Source organism: Pongo pygmaeus, chromosome 12 (genome assembly GCF_028885625.2).
Source record: "Pongo pygmaeus isolate AG05252 chromosome 12, NHGRI_mPonPyg2-v2.0_pri, whole genome shotgun sequence".
Lineage (NCBI taxonomy): Eukaryota > Metazoa > Chordata > Mammalia > Primates > Hominidae > Pongo > Pongo pygmaeus.
The window spans coordinates 67044418-67067052 of NC_072385.2; the positions used below are offsets into that span (position 1 = coordinate 67044418).

General features: G+C 39.1%; 1 protein-coding gene across 7 annotated transcripts in view; it reads right to left on the minus strand.

Annotated features, from left to right (window-relative positions):
* MEIS1 (Meis homeobox 1) overlaps positions 1-22635 on the minus strand; it is a 137705-nt gene that overhangs the window by 56621 nt on the left and 58449 nt on the right. For all 7 annotated transcript variants that reach the window (XM_063648651.1, XM_054475606.2, XM_054475607.2 and 4 more), the window contains exon 8: positions 3801-3946. In XM_063648651.1, the coding sequence (XP_063504721.1) occupies positions 3801-3946 (146 nt within the window). The remainder of the gene's footprint in view (positions 1-3800; positions 3947-22635) is intronic.

The following is a 22635-nucleotide window of genomic DNA, read 5'->3' on the forward strand; positions in this document are numbered from 1 at the left end:
TTTCTTCATTTTCACTAAGGCTTTGGACACATATCTTTGTAATACTATGCAGCAAAAGAACTGATAATATGCAAAACACATCCAGCTTAAGCACTATGACGTCACAGGCTATGTTTACAGTTGGAATAATGCCTTCAAGAAGGAAAAAGAAACCTTGATATGACATATGCCCCTGAACTGATTGTGAATACACAGTGACTCATATGCAAATATTAAGCACATTTTAATTGTTTGCAATAATTTATCTTCAGGCAAATGTAAGTATTCCTATTAATAAATGCCTTTATTTTCTTTCTAATTCTCTCTTATTATTTAAATCATGTCAGTCATTCCTTTCAATTCCAGGAAATAGTTTCTTTTAAGAGACCCTCTCTACTTATCGACTCTGGCAAATACTCAACTAAGTCTAAGCTGGGATTTTACCTCACTGAAATTTCTTCTTACCCCATAATCACCAAAGTTTAAAACTCGTTTCCTTTTTCTTTTATTGTTTTCATTACATGCAAGTATGTCCAGTTTAGCTTGCTAGAGACTGTGAGCCCAAATGAGGCTTTAGTTCTCTCTTTGGAGTAGTAAAATGTGCTACTGATTAAGTCTACCTGTGGATAACTACAGACTGCCACATTTTCTTCTCACGTAGCTGGGGTACAAATCCAGAAAGTTGGTTTTTGTTTTGTTTTGGTTTTTAATTCAGGGCCTATTCTACTCTTCTTACACAGAAATGCTTTAAAGCCTTTTCAAGGGCAGATTTTTTCACTGAATAAACCCAGTGAAAGGATTGATCCATTTATTTTAAAAAGAAATAGCAATTTGCTTTTAAAAGGTGTGAGAGGTTTTCAAATATGTCTTTTGACATTTAAAAAAAGATTAGTTTACAATTTACTAATAAATTGGTATTGCTATTGTTTTAATTAGCCAGAATGTCAATGGCTTTTTTACATCTAGCAAGATTTCAGAAAGGATTTCCTAGATAAGTTGCATTAGTCACATAGCAATGATGTGACCATTTAAAATTTGTACAGTCTTCCTAATGAATTGTGCATCCCTGAAGACCACTCAGAACTTGAAATAAAGTCACTGAAGAATTAGTACTGAGATGTCACTGGTTACTTACATTTAGACAAACAACAACAAAACTCTCTTTAGATTCTATAGGTTTTTAAAATAGAATTTATTAAAATTAGCTCCTTACTATAAATATTACCTAAGCAGTCCATGCATTCCTTCAAGAAGGATTACAAAACAAGGGTAATGGGTGTTCCTTATAACTGGAGGTCTATTTGCTCTTGCAGTTACTGAAGTGGGAAGGAATCTTTTTCATTGGGGGAAGGAAAAGATGAAAAATTTAAACATATCTCCTAACTTTGCTCTTCAGATGATGTTGTAAGAACAATTAGCTATCTACAGACCATTATCATTAATCAATATTTCTGTATGAGCAGATGGCATTGGAGTGGGTAATCGGGGTAGAAATATCCAATGGAAACCACAAGGTAACGCCTATAAACATTCACGGAAAGCTGGGGAAACATGGATGAATGGGCTTCCCCTTCCAGGGCAGTGGCACAGGCCAGCAAAGACCTCAAAACTGAAGACTATTATTCAAGTCTCAAGAAATCAGGCAGTTCATGAATAATTTCTATTACAATTGCCCCAGTAACAAACACATAGTCCATATAAGCAATGCAATGCATGTAAAATCATGCGGGCTCTTAGAAAGTTTATTTGGGTTTTTTGTTTGTTTGTTTGTTTGTTTCAAGAAGATAATGTAGCTCTCTGCAAGGGTCTTCACAAGGGTACAGCCTAGAAAAACAGGAAAACTAGTGGCTGCATAAAATAACCTGCTTCTCTCTCTCCTGATTCTGTCTGAACCAATATTTGATTATATTTTATTCAGGGGCACCTCAGCTTCAAGTAAAGCCAAAACTCCTTTGCAGATTGAGATGGGGGCTGAAGAAATCTATTCATTGTTTCTGTTAGTGTATAGGAAATAGAAATTGTTTGATTGTGACTTCAGGGCCAATCTGATTTTATCCACCACACCAACTCATTCCACACAGCAAGTTAGCTGGTTAGCTCTGGAGATAAAATATTAGCATCATTGCATCAACATCATTGTACCACACATCTGACAAATTGCCACTTTTTATCTAAATGTCATATCATTCGTTTTTCATGATATGCCCTCAAGACCTGAGTCCTCTTTCCCCAGTTCATTAGTGATTGATAATCCTCAGTGGGGAATTTGCAGGAGTCAGATCTTGAAATATCTACACACATGCAACAGGTGTCAGATAAGTAATGGTGCCTGAATCAGATTCTAGGTAAACCTTATATGATGTTAAAATCAAAACAGCTCAAATAATCTAAATCTCCAACTAATTTCCAGCATAGCCAAGCCCTAAAGTTTACTCAAAAACTGTAGTGTAGTCTAGTTACTGTTTGGAATTATGATGGGAAGAAGAGAAGGGAGGAAACTTTTTTTTTTTTTTTTTTTTAGCTATTCCTGCTGCTCTCGGTTTTTATCTTATTCACTGACGCTGGAAAATCTGGATTAATTTATACCCTTGAGTATTATTAGAGGCACAGCCTCTATCCAGAGGAGCAGAACCAACACGACCTTCAGACATCCCCTGAGTTTGTATCTCTGTACCCGTAAAACTCACTGAGGAACATGGCTTTGAAAGTGGGCCCAGGTATGAAGGTAAACAGGCTCTGCAAGTGTTTATGACAATGCAAGATTAACTTTAATAATTAAGGAAAAAATGACTTTAGGAAAAGCAAGCTAAGACAAAAATAGTAACACAAAATATTTTCTCCTGATATTAAAAAACAACCCTCAAGAGTTTTTAATATTTATCCATCTATGTAACTTCGCTACAACCTGTCTAAATTCATCCTTTGTCTCTAATATTGAAATTCCCCCGGTCAACAATTTTGTTGATTTTTAAAATATTATTTTGTCCACAAATCTTCACTGTGTCTTCTTCTTTAAATCAGTATGGACTTACAAAAATATCCACCAAAATATTATTCTTATAAATATTTTGAACATGAAATTCATTCAGAACAATAACCAAACAAAGCAAATCCCCCAGTGGCATAAAGCCCCAAATCTCCAGTTTCTCACATCTCCAGGAGAATTCCTGCAGTGAAAACAGCAATACTTGCACAGACAATATAAACTGTTACTCTGCTTGAAAAGTCACAAGGGACTACACAGGAAGAGCTGACTCTATATTGCTGTTTTCCTTTACAGTTCTAAATACAGGGACAACTTTCACTGTGGAGCTCTGACTTACATGAATGTTTTGTAATGGAAGCCAGTGCATTCAAACCACTTAAAAGCAAATTATGTGATCATCTTGCCATTGCAACATGATTTAAATTTTTGTGGACCATTTGTTGTAAAGATCCACTAAAGCATCAGAAGATATTAAGTCTCTCTCTAGGGTTTGTCTTACTTTCTTCTTAGTAGGAGATGGTTCTGAGCACTTAAGGGTCACACTTAGAAAAGCAACATCATTAATACACAAACTTAAAATCACAAGTGCACATGAACACCTAAACCTTTTAACTTATGAAAGTTAACAAAATCGCAATCGTGAATTTTAAATAAAATTTCTCATTTGGGGTACGTATCTAAGAAATAAATGTTAATACTTTTGCAAAAACTGTGGGAACACAGTTATTTATTAAATATTTCAAGTCCAGAGGGATCACTGTTTTCTCATTTTTTTGTATAAAAACTGGTTCATTGTCCATATTTAGTTTACATATGTCATTTAGAATCCACTTACTGTTAGATGCTGGAACAGCCACGCCCTCATGATATTTGTGGCTACTTTGGGAAAGATGCCACGCTTTTTGTGACGCTTTTTGTCCTTATCAGGGTCATCATCGTCACCTGTGCTGGGGGAAGCTACACTGTTGTCCAAGCCATCACCTGCAAACATAGTGAATCAAATTTTGACTGATGCTACCTTGACATGCTTTATTCAAATAGAATGCCTTTGGATATAAACAAAACCAAAAGAGCAAATTTAAATGATTAATAGTTTCTTTGGTACTGTTTTTTTGTTGTGTTTTGTTTTCCAAGACAAAGAGAAAGAACAAGGCCTAGGCTCAAGAGTAGTCAGGTCTAAAGAACTTCTTCCAAAGAACATTGCCAAAAGTCAAAGGGAATGGAGGGAAATATCCAATCCCCTTGTGGCTTTGTTGCTACGGTAATTATTCCAATATGTATAGCTGAGACAGTTTAAGTGTAACTCCTACTGGGGAGTTAAACATGGTGGCAGTCATTAGCAGTGGCGCTATGGCTGCCTGGGCATTCAAATCCCACAGTCATTGACATTGACTTGTGAGAAGATTCATTTAAGACATCAACTATTTCCACAAGTGATCTATCTTAAGACTAGTTAAACTAGGATGGGGAAACGTAGGTAATCCATCATATAAGCAGTTTGACATAGGAATGCTTCAAATAAAATATAATTTTTCTTGTAATAGAGAGAAAGCATCAAGTTTGGTAAGGGAAAAACCCCTGACATAGTTTCTTAATTAAAAAACAATTACTGTGTAAATCAAATAAGGTAAAGCTAAATTAACAGTAAATTGGAATTGTATTACACTAATAATTCAGGCAGTTTCTAAAATTCGTGCTAGGTTTAAATTTTTCACACTGAAAAATCACCTGCTAACATATTCCTCTATATTGGATCCTATTTTTCTATTGATTTTTATTATAACATTTACACTCTTTATTCTAGAAAATATTTTGGCTGTGTGACATAATGAAATTAAAAAGGTAGTATTTCTTTTTTATAATGCCATGTTTAATAAGAAAAAACAAAAATGTAACCCATATAACTGTTCAAAATAAGTTATAAGGTACAAATGGAAAGTAGGTATTTTTTGCCTTGGCATCAAAGTCAAAATGGAAAACAACAAAGGACAAGACCCATTACACTAAAAAGTAGCTTAGCTCGGTCAACCATTCTCTTAGAAACCAACAGGTTGATCTGGGCCCAAACGGAAGAGCTATAGCAGCCAGGCTTAGAAATGAGGTAAAAAAAAAATACACCCAAGAGCACATTCACTGAGTTAAATAAGCCATTGGAGAGCCAACTACATGACCCAAGAACCTGAAACTTTGGTAAGACAAGTTTCCTGCACATAGCCTCAGGTTCGTTTCCATGGCTTCATGAATTTCTGTATTTCTCATTTCTGTTATTCGGTCCTACATAAAAAAATAATTCTTTAGTTCAATTTCAGTTATTTCTGTTTAATCTATAGTAGGTATGTTGCAACTAATCAACTGTTTTTAACAGCTCCCTCAGCAGACCCATCTCTCTCCTGTGAAAAAAAGAAAAGAAAAGCATCCCTCAATTTTTTTTTTTCAATTGCCTTAACTTGTACTGAGATGAAGTTTAGAAAGTTTGTTGGGTGAGGAACAAACTAATTCCAACATTTCTACTATTATTACAGAATATGCTATAAATGCAAAACTTCTGCAAAACTTTTCTGATTCTAAAGTTTTATTCATTAAAAATCCATAAATTTATTATATTTAAAATCTGTTTTGTTAAAAGTTTCACAGAAACATACCTTGTGTTCACTTGGAAAAGATCATGAAAACCCACCACTCCAAAGCCATCATTGTATCAGTGAAGAAAATGCTATGTTCCCTGACTAGGCCAAGGTCATGTACCCTGACATGGAACTACTGGGGTCTGTGCTGTGCCAGACCCCTACATCTGTAAATCAGCACTCCTTCCACCCAACCAAACTCTTTATTTGCATAACCAAGTATTTTATGTGAAGTCCCCTTGGATTTGCCTAATAAATTCTTTGAAAGTCCAGTATTTAAACAGCCTTTTTATTCAGAGAAGCAATTTACCATATAAAATAACAATTCATTAAAGAAACATGAGAAAAGAAAACAACTCAACAGCATTTAAATTTTCAATGGGCTAATCCACTTTCAATATGCAAAAGGTAACCAAGGAAAAGACACATACAACTTGATCATTGATTAAAAATGAAAAGCTTATAACCTAACAATACTGTTTTCACCACCTCCCCATGATTATTTTCCACCTTTAAAAAAAATAGCCTTTTTATCCACCTCAAACCCCTTCAGATTAATTTAGCAAGCAATGCCTAGTGCCTGCCTAGTAGAGAATTCATTGATAATTTATGGAAATATCTACTATAATCCAGCAGAGATGACTTTTCTCCAGCTTTGTGCATCAATAGATAATCAAGGCCTTAAAGCAACCTTAGCTTCCCATTACCTCAGGCAAAAGAATTCCTGAAAGCGTGCCTTGAGGGCACCTGAATTATATACTCCATTAGGAGAGGAAGGCTTTCTGCATTCCATGTGTAACACTCACCAGAACCTTTCCTGTTTATTTCTGCTGTATGAAAGCAGAAGCATTAGGAACAGAATTTTTTAAGTGAAGACTTATGTAGATACAATGGAGAAACCTTTCAAGCAGAAGCCAGATCACCCCCTTCAGTCCCTGGCAGTGACCTCTCCTGAATAAAAGGTTTCTATTACATCATTAGCTCAAGCCAAAAACAGCCTTGGCTTAATGCACAGTTTGTTCTTCCTACTGTTTTTAGGCAAATACAGCTACTTTACTCCCATCTGGGAGGGAAATTACACTGCTGGGTTGTAATCTAAGACAAGATTTTCATTGGAAGCAAATGCTTTCAATCCAGTGTAAATACTGGTGCATGTTCAGAAAAGCCTAAAACAATAAACCCTGCTCCTTTCCGACACAAGTTAGGGAAATGGAGAAGATGGGGAAGGAGAAGAGCATAATAAAACAGACTATTCTAAAAGCAAACACTTTCATAGATTTTAATAAATTGTTTAACCTCTTCCACTTTCTAAAATTGAAAATTGATCTGGAAATGTCTCAACCTCAGAGGAAAGTCTAAATGGTCAATTGTACCTTTAGCATTTCCATTCACTCTGCAATTTGATATAGTCACCTCAATGTGGTCTCTCGAGAATTTCTTTCCTTTTTTATTTTTGAGATCACTAAACAAACTTGGAGAACCGCCGGCCGACCACACGGCAGCAGGCAGCAGCTCTGAACCACATTTGTAAAATGTCAGCAGTGACTTCATTCCTGGAGCTGACTTCTCCTGCCGCCAAATGAAGGCAAACTGAAAAGGTGGAAATAATCATAAAAATGATGCTAGTCCATAAACAAGCTTACAGCCTCATTAGGATAGCAGTAGGCTCCAGTGGGTGATTTATGCTCGTTTTGCTGATGCTATGAGGAAATGCCATAGGGCAACTTTAGCCAACCGCTAATGGTTTCTGACAGCTTCTTAGCAACTAGTGCAAGCAACGTTGTGGCGTTTGCTAGTGACAGAAACTGAAAATGTCATATTATCTGCCCATGTGTCATGAAGTCCGTGTGGCAATTAACTAGCAGGCCAGTGACTGAGGGGCCAGAGGCTCCTGAAAATGGCCTTTGGCTATGCAGAGGCAGCCGCAGGGGCTGCGCACACACAGGCCGCACATATGCAACATTCTAATGCAGAAATCTACTCCCTGCAACTTCCTGGGCTCTGATGAGACTGGGCCACTCCAGTCTCTTTTTTCCCCCTCATTGAAGTGAAACTCTAGGTTCCTCTCTCTCTAGGCACAGGCTCGGGCATTATAAGACTCTAAAGCAATCTGCTTTGATACGATTATCCGAATGGCTCCTTAATTGGCAATACCTGGTTCTGTGCCTCTTGGATGCTGGACTCAAAGGTGCTAGCTACAGTACTTTGCTACTCTCTCACAAATTAGTCTAAAAGGATTTAAGATCATTGGAGCAGACTCATTGCCTGTCAGATTTCAAGGAGCAGAGGAACTCTGCACAGCAACAAGACACTATTTAAAAAAACACCAGGTTTCTAACGAGCTGGGGGAGAATCTTGGCCACACTTTTCAGTTTCCGAGCTATCAAAACCATGCACTATATGTCAAACTGTCAAACCTTTCAGCGTGGGCCATTTGCCCTTTCAAATAATATTTAAGAATTGTTTTTACAAAATTTTATAGGCCATGGTCTAGTGAAAGAGGCCAACCAACAAAGAAAGGAATTTGTACTACAATTCGTCTACGGACAATTTCTTGTGAGACCTGGGCCTGTCCCTACGGAGCAAGGCAGGTGACCTGTGGCAGCTCCCAGGCTGTCAGAGAGCTCAGATTTCAAACACTCTCAACTCAAACATCCCGAGTCGCCTATTTAAGCATGCCCAGGCATTTAGACTGTGCTATCTCGTGCCTTTCAAGGCAGGATAAAGCGGCATTTATCGTATTCAGGCCATTCAATGGGTCAGACTGACCGTGTCAGCAGGGGCTTCTCTCCGGCAGGTCAAAGCCTTGCTCCCATTTTTTTTCTCTCCCTACTAACTCCCTCTGTCCTCTCAGGACTGCTGTTCCCCTAAACCTACTGAGAGTGAAGCAACAACAAAACCCAAAACAGCTCCTAAGATTTACATTACGACTGATCAGAACCTCCTGTGTCAGTGGGCCATCAGGTAAAAATACAATGGGTTGTCTGTTAGAGGGTTCTTTATGTCATAGAAGCAAAACTCCTAATTAAGGAGATGAACTTTCAACTGCCAGGGCAAATGAACGTGTAAGGTTGTGGACCCCCTTGTTTTTCTAGAAGCCAAGCTGGAAGCCACAGTGACTTCAAGATCATTTTCATTTACAATTTTGTATTGAGACTCCATAGTTTTGGGCCATATCTTCTCTTTAAACTTTACTTTTCTCCTCTTCCAGTGTTTAGGAACAGTGTTTAATCCCAAAACGTACCTAGACTCAAAAATCAGGCCATTTATAGTTGTATCTTTTGATACTGCATAAATTCGATTGTGCCTAAAAAGCTTTCCAAATGGTCCATTCAAAAGTATGCTTATGAATGTATAGTTCCTGTTGTAAGGTGGCTACATTTTCATGCAAATAGGATATTGTTGCATGACCTTATTGTCAGCAAAAAGAAAGCCCAACATGAAGGTTTCTTTTTTCTCTTGCATGTTTCTCCCATAGAGTATCTACATGAGGGAAAATGGCATCTCACCCCTTAAAAAGTGTGTAGAACATCCTGCCTTGCTAGCGGCTGCTGACACAAACATCCCATCAATATGGAAAGGCTGGGTTTCCTTTATAGTGGCCTATCTGGGTGTGCCTGATGTCCAGGGTTATTAGGAAAAATGTAACAACTACCCCACACCTATTTCTCCAGGTCATGGTTAAGTCTAGTTAGCCAGAATTCAGGTGGGATAATGTTTCTATGGTATGTTAAGAGGATATATGGCAAGAATTATAGACATCCCTTCTTCAGGAACCAGCTGGAATACTTCAGAGGTCTTAAGGAGATGTTTTATCTTCATTTAGAATGTATAAAAGCTGCCAGAATGATTTTTCTAAAGCACATATCTGATCATATCACCCTGGTACTTAAAACCCTTTGGTGGCTACCCTTTGCTTCAGAATAAAGGTTATACTTCTTAGCCTGGCGTGGAAGGCCTTTCACGATCTCTCTCCTGGGTGTTTTTCCAGCCTAGCATTTGCCAAGTCCCTATATGCCCTGGCACTCACAGCTCTACCTCCGGTCCTGAGCACACTTGAAGTTCTCATGGCACCATGCACTGCTCTCTACCTCTTTGCATTTCCTTATGCTAGTCCCATTCCTTGCAGCAGTATTCGCTTGCTTCCCCCAACAACGTGACAAACTTCCTGGTGACCTTTACAGCTCAGCTCAATGGCCATCTCCTCTAAGAGGTATTTGCTGGACTGTAGCTGATTAGTGACACGCCAATCCCACCCACCAACCAGGTGATTTTTCTTTTACTGGCATTCCTCCATCCTAACACTCTGCTAAAACTGTTTATTTCCATATCTCTTTCCCTGATTTGACTACAGGGTCTGAGAAGGCAGGGACCAAGTCATGCACCTCTCTGCTCTCATATCCTGGCGTTACTCCAGTGTACAGTGTACAAACTTGTTCATCGCTTATAAAATGAATAAATGAATGTATCTTTTTCACTATAGGAAGAAAACCATAGTTTGCATTTTCATCCCTTGCATTTCTTTTTGAGACATATCTAAATTAAACTCTTGAAAAATACTCACCAATGAAAATCAATAAACAACTATAAGAAAACATGGAAGAAATACATTTCCCAGAGCTGGGCTATTTCTTCTAAACCTTTAAGATCATCTTGCACAAAAGATGGACTAAGAGTTAAGGTATCAGAACCCTTTACGATGTCTACCATAGCCTTTCAGAAATATATCACTACTTTCTGCAATTATAATTTAAAATCATTTACTTAACTAAAATTTCTTGCTGTTTGTGCATCTTTTCTGAGCAAAGGTTGTTTCTTTCTGCATTTTTTCCCAGTGAATTAATTAATTATATTCCCCTGTTTGCACATTTCCCAGGTTTACCATAGCTGAGAAACTCAGTTGTTTCTAAGCAGACAATTTGATCCTCAGCTCAAACTTCAGGCCAGCATTTTAAACATAAAATATCTGATGCTAAATATATAAAACTCTAGAACTCTGGCTTTCCTTGATTTTTTTTCAAGTAATTGTATCAGCTTTTCCCTGAAGACATAATACAGCCCCTTAAGTCTTTTCTTTTTTCCTTTTTTAAGAGACAGTGTCTCACTCTGTTACCCATACTGTACTGTAGTGGCGTGTTCATAGTTCACTGTAGCCTCAAACTCCTGGGCTCAAGGGATCTTCATGCCTCAACCTCTAGAGTAGCTAGGACTACAGGTGCATGGCACCACACCCAGCTAATTTTTGGTAGAGACAAAATTTGGTAGAGACCAGACTATGTTTCCCAGGCTGGTCTCGAACTCCTGGCCTCAAGCAATCCTCCTGCCTTAGCCTTCCAAAGTGCTTGGATTATCTGTCTTAGGCCGTGTGTCTGGCCAACCCCTTTGGTCGTATTACACATTTTCAAGAGAAACACACTATACTTCATATGTATATGAAGTATACAACTCTGCAGCCAATATACAAATATGTAATGATCCAAGTTTATCTTTAATTAGGATTCTGTTAACTCCTTGGCCTCACTTTTGTATCTCCTCTTATCCATAGATATTTAAGGCTTCCTTGTTCTTAGCGCAAAGTGATTCCCAGTTAATCAAAGGAAAACAACAAAAGAAGGCATATTCTCATATATTTTACCACCCACAGCTTTCCTGGAAAATTTGAAGCAGTTCCATTGGAAACCAAAATAAAGAGTTAGATGTGGGAACCTACTGTGGCAGAGCTAAGTCCTAGAAGAGGCTTAACAAGAGCCCTGTGGTACAGACATAGCAGTGGCAATGACGGAAAAGATGGAGCTAAGAATGGTGGGGCTGTAGATTAAGAATACACAAACTTTAAATAAACGTATTATTGGCACTTATAACAAGAAATGGCTCAATAAGCTTCCTAAAGTTGGCTCCACAGAGATCTGCCATCAAGCTTTTCCTTTCTAGCAGAATTTAGGTTTCTTAAATGGTGACAAGAAATTGTTAATAGGCTGGGCACGGTGGCTCACGCCTATAATCCCAGCACTTTGGGAGACCGAGGCGGGTGGATCGCCTGATGTCAGGAGTTCAAGAGCAGCCTGCCCAACATAGTGAAAGCCCATCTCCACTAAAAAAATACAAAAATTGGCCAGGCGCAGTGGTGCGCACCTGTAATCCCAGCTACTTGGGAGGCTGACGCAGGAGAATCGCTTGAACCCAGGAGGCAGAGGCTGCAGTGAGCTGAGGTCGCATCACTGCACTCCAGCCTGGGTGACAGAGCAAGACTCCATCTCAAAAAAAGAAAGAAATTGTTAATCGTTACCCAGTGTGGAATGAGCTCACAGCCTTTTTCTGCCCTTTAGTGGACTCCTGATATCACAGAAACCTAAAGGAAGACATGGAGAGTCAGAGCCTTGAGGAAATACTTCTTCCTATGAATTTACTGCTCCCCCTCCTCCGCTAAAGGGTAAAACGTAGCATTTAAAAATATGCCCCATAGGGCCGGGCGCGGTGGCTCACACCTGTAATCCCAGCTCTTTGGGAGGCCGAGGCAGGTGGATCACGAGGTCAGGAGATCGAGACCATCCTGGCTAACACGGTGAAACCCCGTCTCTACCAAAAATACAAAAAAAATTAGCCAGGCGTGGTGGCATGTGCTTGTAGTCCCAGCTACTTGGGAGGCTGAGGCAGGAGAATGGCGCGAACCCGGGAGGCGGAGCTTGCAGTGAGCCGAGATCGCGCCATTGCGCTCCAGCCTGGGCGACAGAGCTAGACTCCGTCTCAAAAAAAAAAAAAAAAAAAGCTCCATACATCTAACCATCTTTTGCATAAAGTCATTCTTGTTATTCGGTCATTCATTTAACAAAAGCATATTGATGTCCCAAACACTAGGCCAACACTTAGAGACATAAATGGTGAACAAAATCAGGAGTTTCTGTTTCTATCAAGCTTTCCAGTTAGAAGGCACTAAAGTTAAACAAAATATTTACAGTAATAAATACACAACTGCAAACTGGAGCTCTTAATTGGAAAAAAGTACACATCTATGAGTGTGTGAAACAAAAAGACTTGACTTAGGCTGGAGTGATCTTGAGCCGAAATCCAAAGGGCGGAGAAAAGTCAACTATGTGTAGTGGGCAGCCTAAAAGGGCAGAGGTGAGCATTCCAGGCCAAAGGAACAGCATATACCAAGGCCTTGTGTGGCTAGAGGAACTGGAACCTGGGAAAGCAAAACAAGATGAGGCTGGAGAGGTAAGAGGAGCAGGTTGTGGGTGTTCATCTCTAGGGTTCTGAGAGTCATGACCTATCAGTGAGTCATAAGTATCTATGGGGTCATGAGTGTCCTCTCCATTGTGTGCCCTAATATGATGTAAATTTTGTCAAACAGTGCCTCATTTCCCAGTCTCTTTCTAGTTCAACCTAACAAATCACCTGATTAAATCACGAAGATTAAAGAATGGGGGACAATGGAAAAGCAATGAGTCCATTCAGGTAGACCCCAATTTAGGCACAGATTACCTTCTGACATGAATTGATAAGTTGTCCTCTTGGACATTTCAAATGTATTTTTGCATAGAAGCCAGTTGTGAAGGCTGTCAGGTCCCAAAGCCAGCTCAGCAAAGTAAAACTAATTATTAAGTGAATAAAGCTCCAACTGATATCTGAGCCCTGGGTGCAGGAAGAAAGTATAAGAATAAGGGGGAAGAAGAGTTTCTTCTCATATTCCTGTGCACAGAGCCAGTCTAGAAAAATGTTAAACTATGTGCAATTGCCCTGAGCACCTCCCTTTCTGTATCTTTTTTCCACTGCATAGTATCCCTCCCCTAGAGTTTCCACAGGCTCCAGTGCTTTGAAGAGGCTCTTGCCCTCCCACTGTGGTTACTTCACCTGGATCCATTCTTCTCCTGCTCTGAATTGACCCTCTTCGTCTCCCAACAATCAAAATGTCCATCGTTTCAGGCTTGTTGATATAAGCCAGACTTCAGGTAAAAGCAATCTCAAAGAACTAATTTGGATGGGGGTGAAATGACTGATGCCTTCCTCACCTTCCCAGAAATGTTGGCATCTTTAAAAGATCTGTTATTGCAAACGAGTGAATCTTTAAATGGCAGAATTTTAGGTAAAGTAATAAGTAAAGGTTTTTAAAACATGCAGCTCCTATTGGGATTTGTTTTTTTAATCAACAGATGCCATTCTTATAAAGGAGTTCATGGTCAGTTTCCAAACTGATCATTATATTCTGCCTCCCCTCCATTCCCCTCTGTTTCCCCACAATCCCTGCCATTTACCCCTGCCTAGATTTGGGAAGCCATGTGTTTCTGAACACTTCAAGTTTTTCCACAGGAATTGCAGTGACAGTAAATGAGTTCTGTGGACATAACACAATGAGATACAAGTAAGAGATCTAGTCTGAACATCTGTATGTATATCTAGGTCATTCACAATTTGAGTATTTATAAGTCAGGGATTTCCACCCTATTGAAATAAATGTGGAATAACTTCTTTACTATAAATAATTCATTCAATTAAGCTTCTATCACTTCATGAGTCTTCACTTTCAACACAAATAATGTATAAAACATAATTGGGTGAAAAACATGGAAAGAAATCAAATAACTGAGACCCAGAATGAAAATATTTACTAGGTTTTCATAGAACGAAAAAAAAATTGTCAAAATGTGAATGTGCATTGGATGGGATTAAAGGAAGATAGCAGACTTTCTACATTCATAAAAATTAAGAATTGTCCGTTGGAGTTTGTCAGTGTTCAGATTTATAGTTTACTTAAGATTTATTTTATGTAAGTGTTCATATAAGTAAAGTACCATGGACACATACAACATACACCAGGAAATTGGATAAATTTTCCAAGGTTTTTTTTTTTCTGAATCATTTTACTTTGTTCTTTTGAGATAGGAATACCTTTTCCTAGTAATTCAATATTGCTTTTTGACTTGCATTCCCCTCAGGGGAACAACAGCAAATTAGTTGCCTACACACAGAGGACAAACAGCAATGATGAATAGGAAAGAAAAAAAAAACACAGATTTTACTCATTTTTCATCCATTCAGCATTTTTTTTTTACAACTAAACGCCCTGAAAAAGTCCCTGCAAAAACAGCATAACTTTTTAATGGAGTCTTAGAAACTTCAGGATGTGAGTACATTGCAAAATATTACTGAAATCTATATATTTACATTATCAGTAAAACAAAATAGAAATCCCCCAATCTTTTTCTCAGGAAATAAAGAGTATTTTCTTTATTTTTATATTTGCACTTTCAAGTGCAAAGGTAAAACAGTGCAAAAGTCATAAACTTTTATTTTGAATCAACAGCTCAAATAGAATTTTCAGAACTAGTACCTTGCCTATTTTTTAAAATTATTTTAATAATGCTAGTTCATTACTCATAATATGCTCCCCAAAATACATATAAATGCTCTATTAATGAATGGTCATAAACTTCTACATAACCACAAAAATAGATCATTTTAGGAAAAAAAGTACCCCATATAGGATCTCACAGACAGGCAGACACACATACACACACATACGCTCACACAAACACAAATACACACACAGACACACACACAAAGACAACATTTATTTTTGTGATATCTGCAAAAGCTTGCTATATAATTTAGTTTTAAACTTCTATATTACTCTGCATATATATTTGTTATGCATGTATATATGTGTGTATATACAAACACTTTTACACGACAAGATAACATTTATTTATCTGAGGTCACTTTTTCAACAAACTCAATTAAATAAAATACACTTGAAAAGTAGGATTTGACAAATAAAAAAGCCGGCCGGCTGTGGTGGCTCATGCCTGTAATCCCAGCAATTTGGGAGGCCGAGGCGAGCAGATCACTTGAGGTCAGGAGATCTAGACCAACCTGGCCAAGATGGTGAAACTCTGCCTCTACTAAAAATACAAAAATTAGCTGGGCGTTGTGATGCATGCCTGTAATCCCAGCTACTCAGGAGGCTGAGGCAGGAGAATCCCTTGAACCTGGGAGGCGGAGCTTGCAGTGAGCAGAGATCGAGCCACTGCACTCCAGCCTGGGTAACAGAGCGAGACTCCATCTCAATAAAAAAATAAATAAATAAATAAAAATTTAAAAAGCTTTCTGACATCCAGATTAGAAGCAGTGCTTTTCAACATGGGCTACATTTAAATCATGTGGTAGCTTTTACAAATCCTGATGCCTACACTGCACTCAAGACCAATTAAATCAGTTTAGGAGGTGGGGTAAGATTTCAGCATTAGTGACTGTTAAAGCTCCAAGTTGATTATAACATACAGCCAAGCTTGAGAACCAATGGATTACAATCATAGATTATATGTGGTAAAGCTCGTATACTTTCTACAGATAAATGATCATAAGACCCTCAATCAAAGAACTGTTACGTTTAATTTAGATGCAGTTCTCAAGTTTGCTCATCTAGCTTCTGGCCTCATAGTTTGTAGGCTGAGAGCTTTGTAAAAGTATAAGATGATAAAGAGGCAAAAGACAAGAACCTAAAAGGCATTGCACACAAGGCCCTTTTAGCATAGAAAAAAAAAACCATATAAATGCTAAACAGGCTGTGTAAACAAGGAAATATATAGCACAGTGCATAAACTCATATGTCCACTGACTTTAAATTATTTTTTAAGTGTTATAATCAGATATGAGAGAGTTATGTGTAGAGTGGAAACATTTTAATCAAGAATGTCCCTAAAAGTTATAATATTTAAAAAGGTACAATTCTGTTCATCCAGACCACATCTTTCCTGATTGACACCAGACACACCAGGATAACATGTCTGTATTCTGTATAAGCTTTTTTTTTTTTTTTTACCTATATACCCTCCCTTCACTGGTCTGTGTGGCTAGATAGACCAGAGCCTCCACAGCAATGAGCACTATGAGTCGGCTACATGGGTTGCAACCAGTCCACTGTCTGGCTCTCCCTGTCTTCCTGGGAATCTTCTCTCAAGGCACTCTCCTGTTCATCCCTCACTGATGCCTTTCTATTCTGCTTTCAGCCTATAAGAAGGTGTGGGGGAAGGTAAAGTGCAGGTAGGGCAGCCTGAGAGCTAATGATAGAGAATGAGGGATGAGAGAGTCCATCCTAGGATCAGGCAGAAGTTGGAGGGAGAGGAAATGCCAAGGGTCAAGGGGGAAAAAAAGAGATGCTATTCTGTCCAGGTAGATTTCTTTGCAAAGTGAAATGAAAGAAGATTGTGAAATGTGGATTAGCAAGTGTGTGGGGAGAGCAGATATTAAATACAGCTAGAAGAAAAATGTGCAAGAAAGAAGTTGGGATGAAAAAAATAAAGACTTGTTATTCTCTTACTGCAAATCTATCTGAAAATCCAATCGTTTCTGAAAACAAAGGTTTGAGAATTACTAGCATGCATCAATGATTGCATCTGACCTTCTCTCCTTTGATTATCTGAGGCTACAGTTCTTTTGTGAATTTGTAGTGCCACTCATACCTGCCACTCAGTTAGTCAGGGATGCAGGCTTGTTTGAAAATAATCGTACTTCACAAAGTTTGATTACTTTGGTGGGCACAGTAAAGATAAAAGTAACTTTCTAGAGCAGTGCTGCTCAAACTTTCATGTGCATACGAAACAGCTGGGATCTTGTTAAAATGCAGATTTAGATTCAGTAGGGAGGAGCTTGAGATTCTGCATTTCTAACGAGCTTCCAGGGACTGCCGAGGCCACACTGCCAGTCCAAGGAACACACTGTGCATCTTAACAAGGTTCTGGAGAATCTTCCCCTCCGGGCAAATAAAGCTAGAAAGTGTGTTGGGTGCACATGAATGCCTCACTGAAGTGGGACGTGGGGACAGCCTCCAGTCACTCCAGGCCAGGAAGACTGCAGCTGCACCCGCTGGACAAGAATGGGACAAGGCTACTCTGAGCCCCATTTTGAGTAGGTGACCTCATGGGTATCTCTAAGACTAACTGACCTATCAGAACAAGCCAGGATGAATCCCAGCTCCTCCTGTTAGCACTGCAGACCTCTCTCCCCTTTATCTCCTCAACCTGTATAATACCTCACTTCTTGCCTCCTATGTTGGAGGTATTACAAGAGAATAGCTTAGCTTCTTGGGTTCTTTGTCTGGGCTCATGTAAATCCCAGCTTTACCACTTAATAGCTGTGTGACCCTGGGCAAGTTATTTAACCTCTCCAAAGCCCCGTTTCACCCCTCTGGAAACAATGAACCTAGTAATAGTATTTACACCTTAGAGTTGTGGGGCAGATGAAATAAAATCAGCTATATAAAAATGTTTCACACATCGTCTGGCAGCAGTGGCTTAGCTCAGTGAATGTGAGTTCTTATGTTTGTTTTACTAGTGAGTACACCATTTGAACAGGGGAACATTAATCTGAATCCCCCACTCAAAGCTCCAAAATGACCATTGCTGCTCTTGTCACCTCTCCCCATCCCATTCCCATTCCTAGAAGTCTTTTCCAAAATATCTACACCCACTCTCCTAACATGGCATACCATTTTTTTTTCTATTGTTTTCTTTTCTTTTTCTTCCCCCACTGCCCCCCAAAAAAAGCCTTGTAAAGTGACTTGGAACTTTGCAAGTATGCTTCAGAGTGACAATGGGTGGCAGTGCTGCCTAAATAGTCCCATCACATTAAGCTGGCAGCCAATTGGTGGATGAGGATACATTGGAAAGCAATTTTTTACTAGTACAAGTTTTCATTTCCCACACAAAATAGGTTAATTTATGATAACTCACCCTCTGCCTTCTAAATAATATTTCTGCAGCAGTTTTAATTTTTTATGTTATTCATCTTATTTTAGAGATGGAGTCTCACATGTTGCCTGGGCTGCTCTCAAAGTCCTAAGCTTAAGCAAATCTCCTGTCTCAGCCTCCTAAAGTGCTGGAATTACAGGCATGAGCCACCATGCCAAGCCTCTGCAGCAATTTTTAACAGCAAAGATTTTTGTTTTACTGATATGGAAAAAAGTTATATCATTTAAGAAAGTATCTTTCAGATCCAGGAAAAGTGAGACACACTACAGAAAAACAAGACTAACTTTCCATCTCTTCTCTAGACAATAAGAATAATAGAAACAGTACTAGAAACTAACATTTATTGAGCACTTATTAGATACTGGAAACTGAGATTGGCATTGATCTTCGATTAATTAATTTTCACAATCCTTGCTTTTCTGAATTATCTCATTTAATCCTTTGAATGTCCCTAATGCACAGATAAGGAAATAGGCTGCTATACAGATAAGGAATACAAATCCTTGTGGATTCAACCCAGATCTGACTTGAGGCTAAACTCCTAACCACTCTACCACTACCCTTTCCATTTACTCCATTAGAGTCAATGACAATGATCAAGGTGCATTTCTTTAACCTCTAGAAAGGTATCTGAGGGTAGAGACAGTCCTTTCTTATTGCTGTATGCTCTCCACAGCCAGCACATGTCTGACCCATAAAGTGAGTTCATAAACCTTCCCTGAATCATATCCTTTTTACTGAAGGCAAAGAAAAAAGAGACACCGAAGCATGTACTCTCAGAGTAGCATGTGAGTGTGTCTTAGTCAAAGTTAAATATAAAAACCACCCCTGAAATGTACAAGGAAGAAAACAAATACCAAGTATTTACAGATCCAGAGAAAGTTCACAAGAATGGGAGGATGCCAGCTCCAATGCTTTGTAAAGTCAAAAATAGCCACATTGCAAAAAAAAAAAAAAAAAAAAAGAGAACGTTCCCGAATGTGCCTCCAAAACATAAAGGAGAAAATCATACAGAAAAACCTCATGTAAGGGGTGGAAGTTGAGCAACCAGCTATCCAAATACAGAGGGGAATCCCCTCTTAGCTAGGGCATGGCCTGAGAGAAGCCCCTTCCTGCTTTCAGAGCCTACAAGTAGTCCCCAGTGAAATGACAAAAATGCCCATGCCTAGGACATAAAGAAGGACAAAGCAAACATTTCCCAGCATCACACAAATGGTTTTCAAGTATCACTCCATGTCAGGAATCTGAAATTCTGCTAATAGAAAAGTTACGAGGCAATTGCCCTCTCCTGAGACCCCCGCGCACACTATGAAATTGGGCAATTCACACTGACCAGGCCTGGTCAGGCTGCTCGACCAGAGAAGAGCGAAAAAGAGACCAAGCTCACAGGAGAGTTACTTTTCACTCACCATTTATGTATCAAAGAAAAGCAAGTCTCCCCTGCAGGAGGCATACAGAAACACAAACAAGGCTGCCTCCTGAAACACCAGCCTGGAGTGAAGAACAGTCACACACTGCCCCCCACGCCCGAGGGGAGGGGAGAGGTTTTCAGTGATGACGTCACAGTGTGCTAACCTGAAATCTATCTTGGGTGAGAAGGAAGTCACAGAAACCAGGGAATTACTTCCTTCTCTGCTCTTGGTCCTCTTCTGGATCTAGTCTTGTCTCCAACATCAGCTGGCTGGGAATCTCTCTTCCCCTCCCCTGGCCCAGCCCTTCCTTTCCCCAGAACTGAATACTGCTCTCCTGTACTGCCAGCTGGAGGGACGATCATCTCCTTCCCAAACAGATCTCTGAATGCCAATCGCAGGCCTGCCTGACTTCTGAATTGGCCTGTGGCCTAGAATTCCTTGTTGCTGGCCCCACCTACCAGACTGGTTATGCCGAAATGCCCAGGCCTGAACTTGCTACACCCTTTGGGTGCTAGATCTTGAACCACCTAGCTGCCTGCACAGCGGCCAATTTCTAGATCCAGATTAGGTGCTCCAAACTCTCATCACTCTTAACAGTGGGGGTGTTTCTGCTCTGTCTCAGCCTCCTCTAGCTGCCCAGTGGCTCTGTGTTGCTGAGGTTCTAGCACATCTTCTAAGCCTCAGCGTTTCCTGCGTTTTCCTCATCTGCCGTGCAAAACTGGGAAACGGCCCCAAATCGCAGCCATTCAGATCCAGGTGGTCTGTGAGAGTATAATTTACATGCTAGATACCAAAATATGGTGTGGGAAACACAACCATCCCCTTTGTTTCTCATTTATACCCAAAGAACTCTTTCTTCCAAAAACATCTCTGAAGTAACTCTCCATAAGTCAGGCATCTCTGTTATATTTGGGGCAATAAGTTCCCTCTCCTGTAATGGAGATAGCTTAAGGAAAGAGCAAGTACTAGCACAATCTAATATGATGAAAAAGACCAAAAGTTGAATAATGGATCACTGCAGACCCAAAGCTGGATGTCTGTCTTCTCTCTTTTCAAAAGACGTAAGTATGATCGGGGTAAAAAAAATAAATAACCTTTAAGAATCACGGTGTGAGGAAGATGATCTCCAGCAGAAAAGCCTAAAAACTTTCAAAGTATGAAATGTGACTAGTTTGGATGAAAACCAAAATTATAAAAACTGGCCTGAGTGATCATGCTAATTGCCTGTCTTCTAGACTTGCTTCTTTTCCTTAGTTTAAAAAAAAAAAAAAAGGTCAGAAGAGGGAAAGTAGGCATTCTGAATCTGTGCTTCGGCTATGTGAATGTGGAATGATTGTTCCATGTCTTCTGAAACCTGGCTGTGAACCAGGGGCAAATTTCCAGATGGTCAAACAGTAATTTCGCAACACCAGGCCACTATTTCTCATCTTTCCAAGTTCCTCTACTTCCCCAAACATATGCATTCATGACTAACCTTAAGGTCAGAACCTGGGACCTCAGTCTCAGATCAGTCTGGGTACTCTTCATGAAGTGACTCAATTTGCTGAGCCTTCCTTCTTCTACCCACAAAGAGGTGATGGTGATAAGGAACTGGCTAATTCAAAGGGGTGTTGTGAGGAACAAGTGAGATCATATATGTGAAAGTTCTTGGGAAAACATGAAGTACTGTAAAACATTCCCTGACTATGGGAGAACTTCCTCCGGGATCCTCCAATACAGAGGTAGGTGCATTTTCCATGTGCAAATTATAGCTGATATTACACCACTTTTACACGGCCTGTTTATATGCAGCATTCCTACTAGACTATAAGCTCTTTGAGCATAGTAAATGAGTCTTGTTCAGCATTGTATTTCCTCAGGGCCTGGTACTAGCAGGCAGTTGGAGTTTGTTAGATGAATAGCAGATTGAAATAATAAATTTCTTTAGAGTAATACAGTGGTTTGTGGGAAGGGGAGGCAGTAGAAAAATACCTTTGCCTTTACAGCTTTCATTTCTCTACAGAAAAAAAGTTAAGTGTCTTACCCTGAGTTTTTCCATATATGTGGAATAGACAGAATTCATTATAAGAAAACTTTAACAAAGAATTTGGTCTTGCATTCTAGAGGTTTGCTAAATCTTCATTTCTACATGGGGAGAGCTATTACATATGGAACAAGTGATCGATTTGTTGATTCAACTGATTGAAAGGAGTGAGAAGGCTGAGAACAACTTTGAGATCATGCCACTCTTTTTTTGTCACAAGTGAACTGATGAAGTATGATCTTCACTAGTCAGGTTAAACTTATATTTCTATACAGCCCATCATACCACCACCTATATATGCTGAAGATAAGACTTTTTTTTCAGGAAACAATTAGATGGCTAAAGAATCATTCTTAGACTAAATTCTACCCATATTGCCACCAAATGACATACAGACAGATCACTCAATTCTCATATTCTCTCTCTCTCTGTTTAAATGGGTCTGATTAAGTGATGCATGGGTCACTCAGAGTAAAAGCAGTTCAAATGATCATTTTACATGTAATGAATAACCATTTTTTTAAGCTGGCTATATTTATTAGAAAGTACATTAGAGAACATACGATAGTGGGCTGTGTGGTTTACTTATAGGGGAGTCATAATGTGCAGGAAAATGTGGATTCAGACAGTTAGGAATATTTTGTTCCTGCTCATTTGTAATAAATGGAAATTAACATCATAATAAGTGGATATTCTATTTAAGCACACCACAGAGAATATAGGAAGAGTAATTACAACTTCTTAGCTAATTTTATTATTATTGATATGATGGTGGAAGAAAACCAAGATCATTTTCTAAAGATATAGTTAGCTGAAAGGGATAATTCATTTATAAGGAAATAACACTAATAAAAATATTAATGAG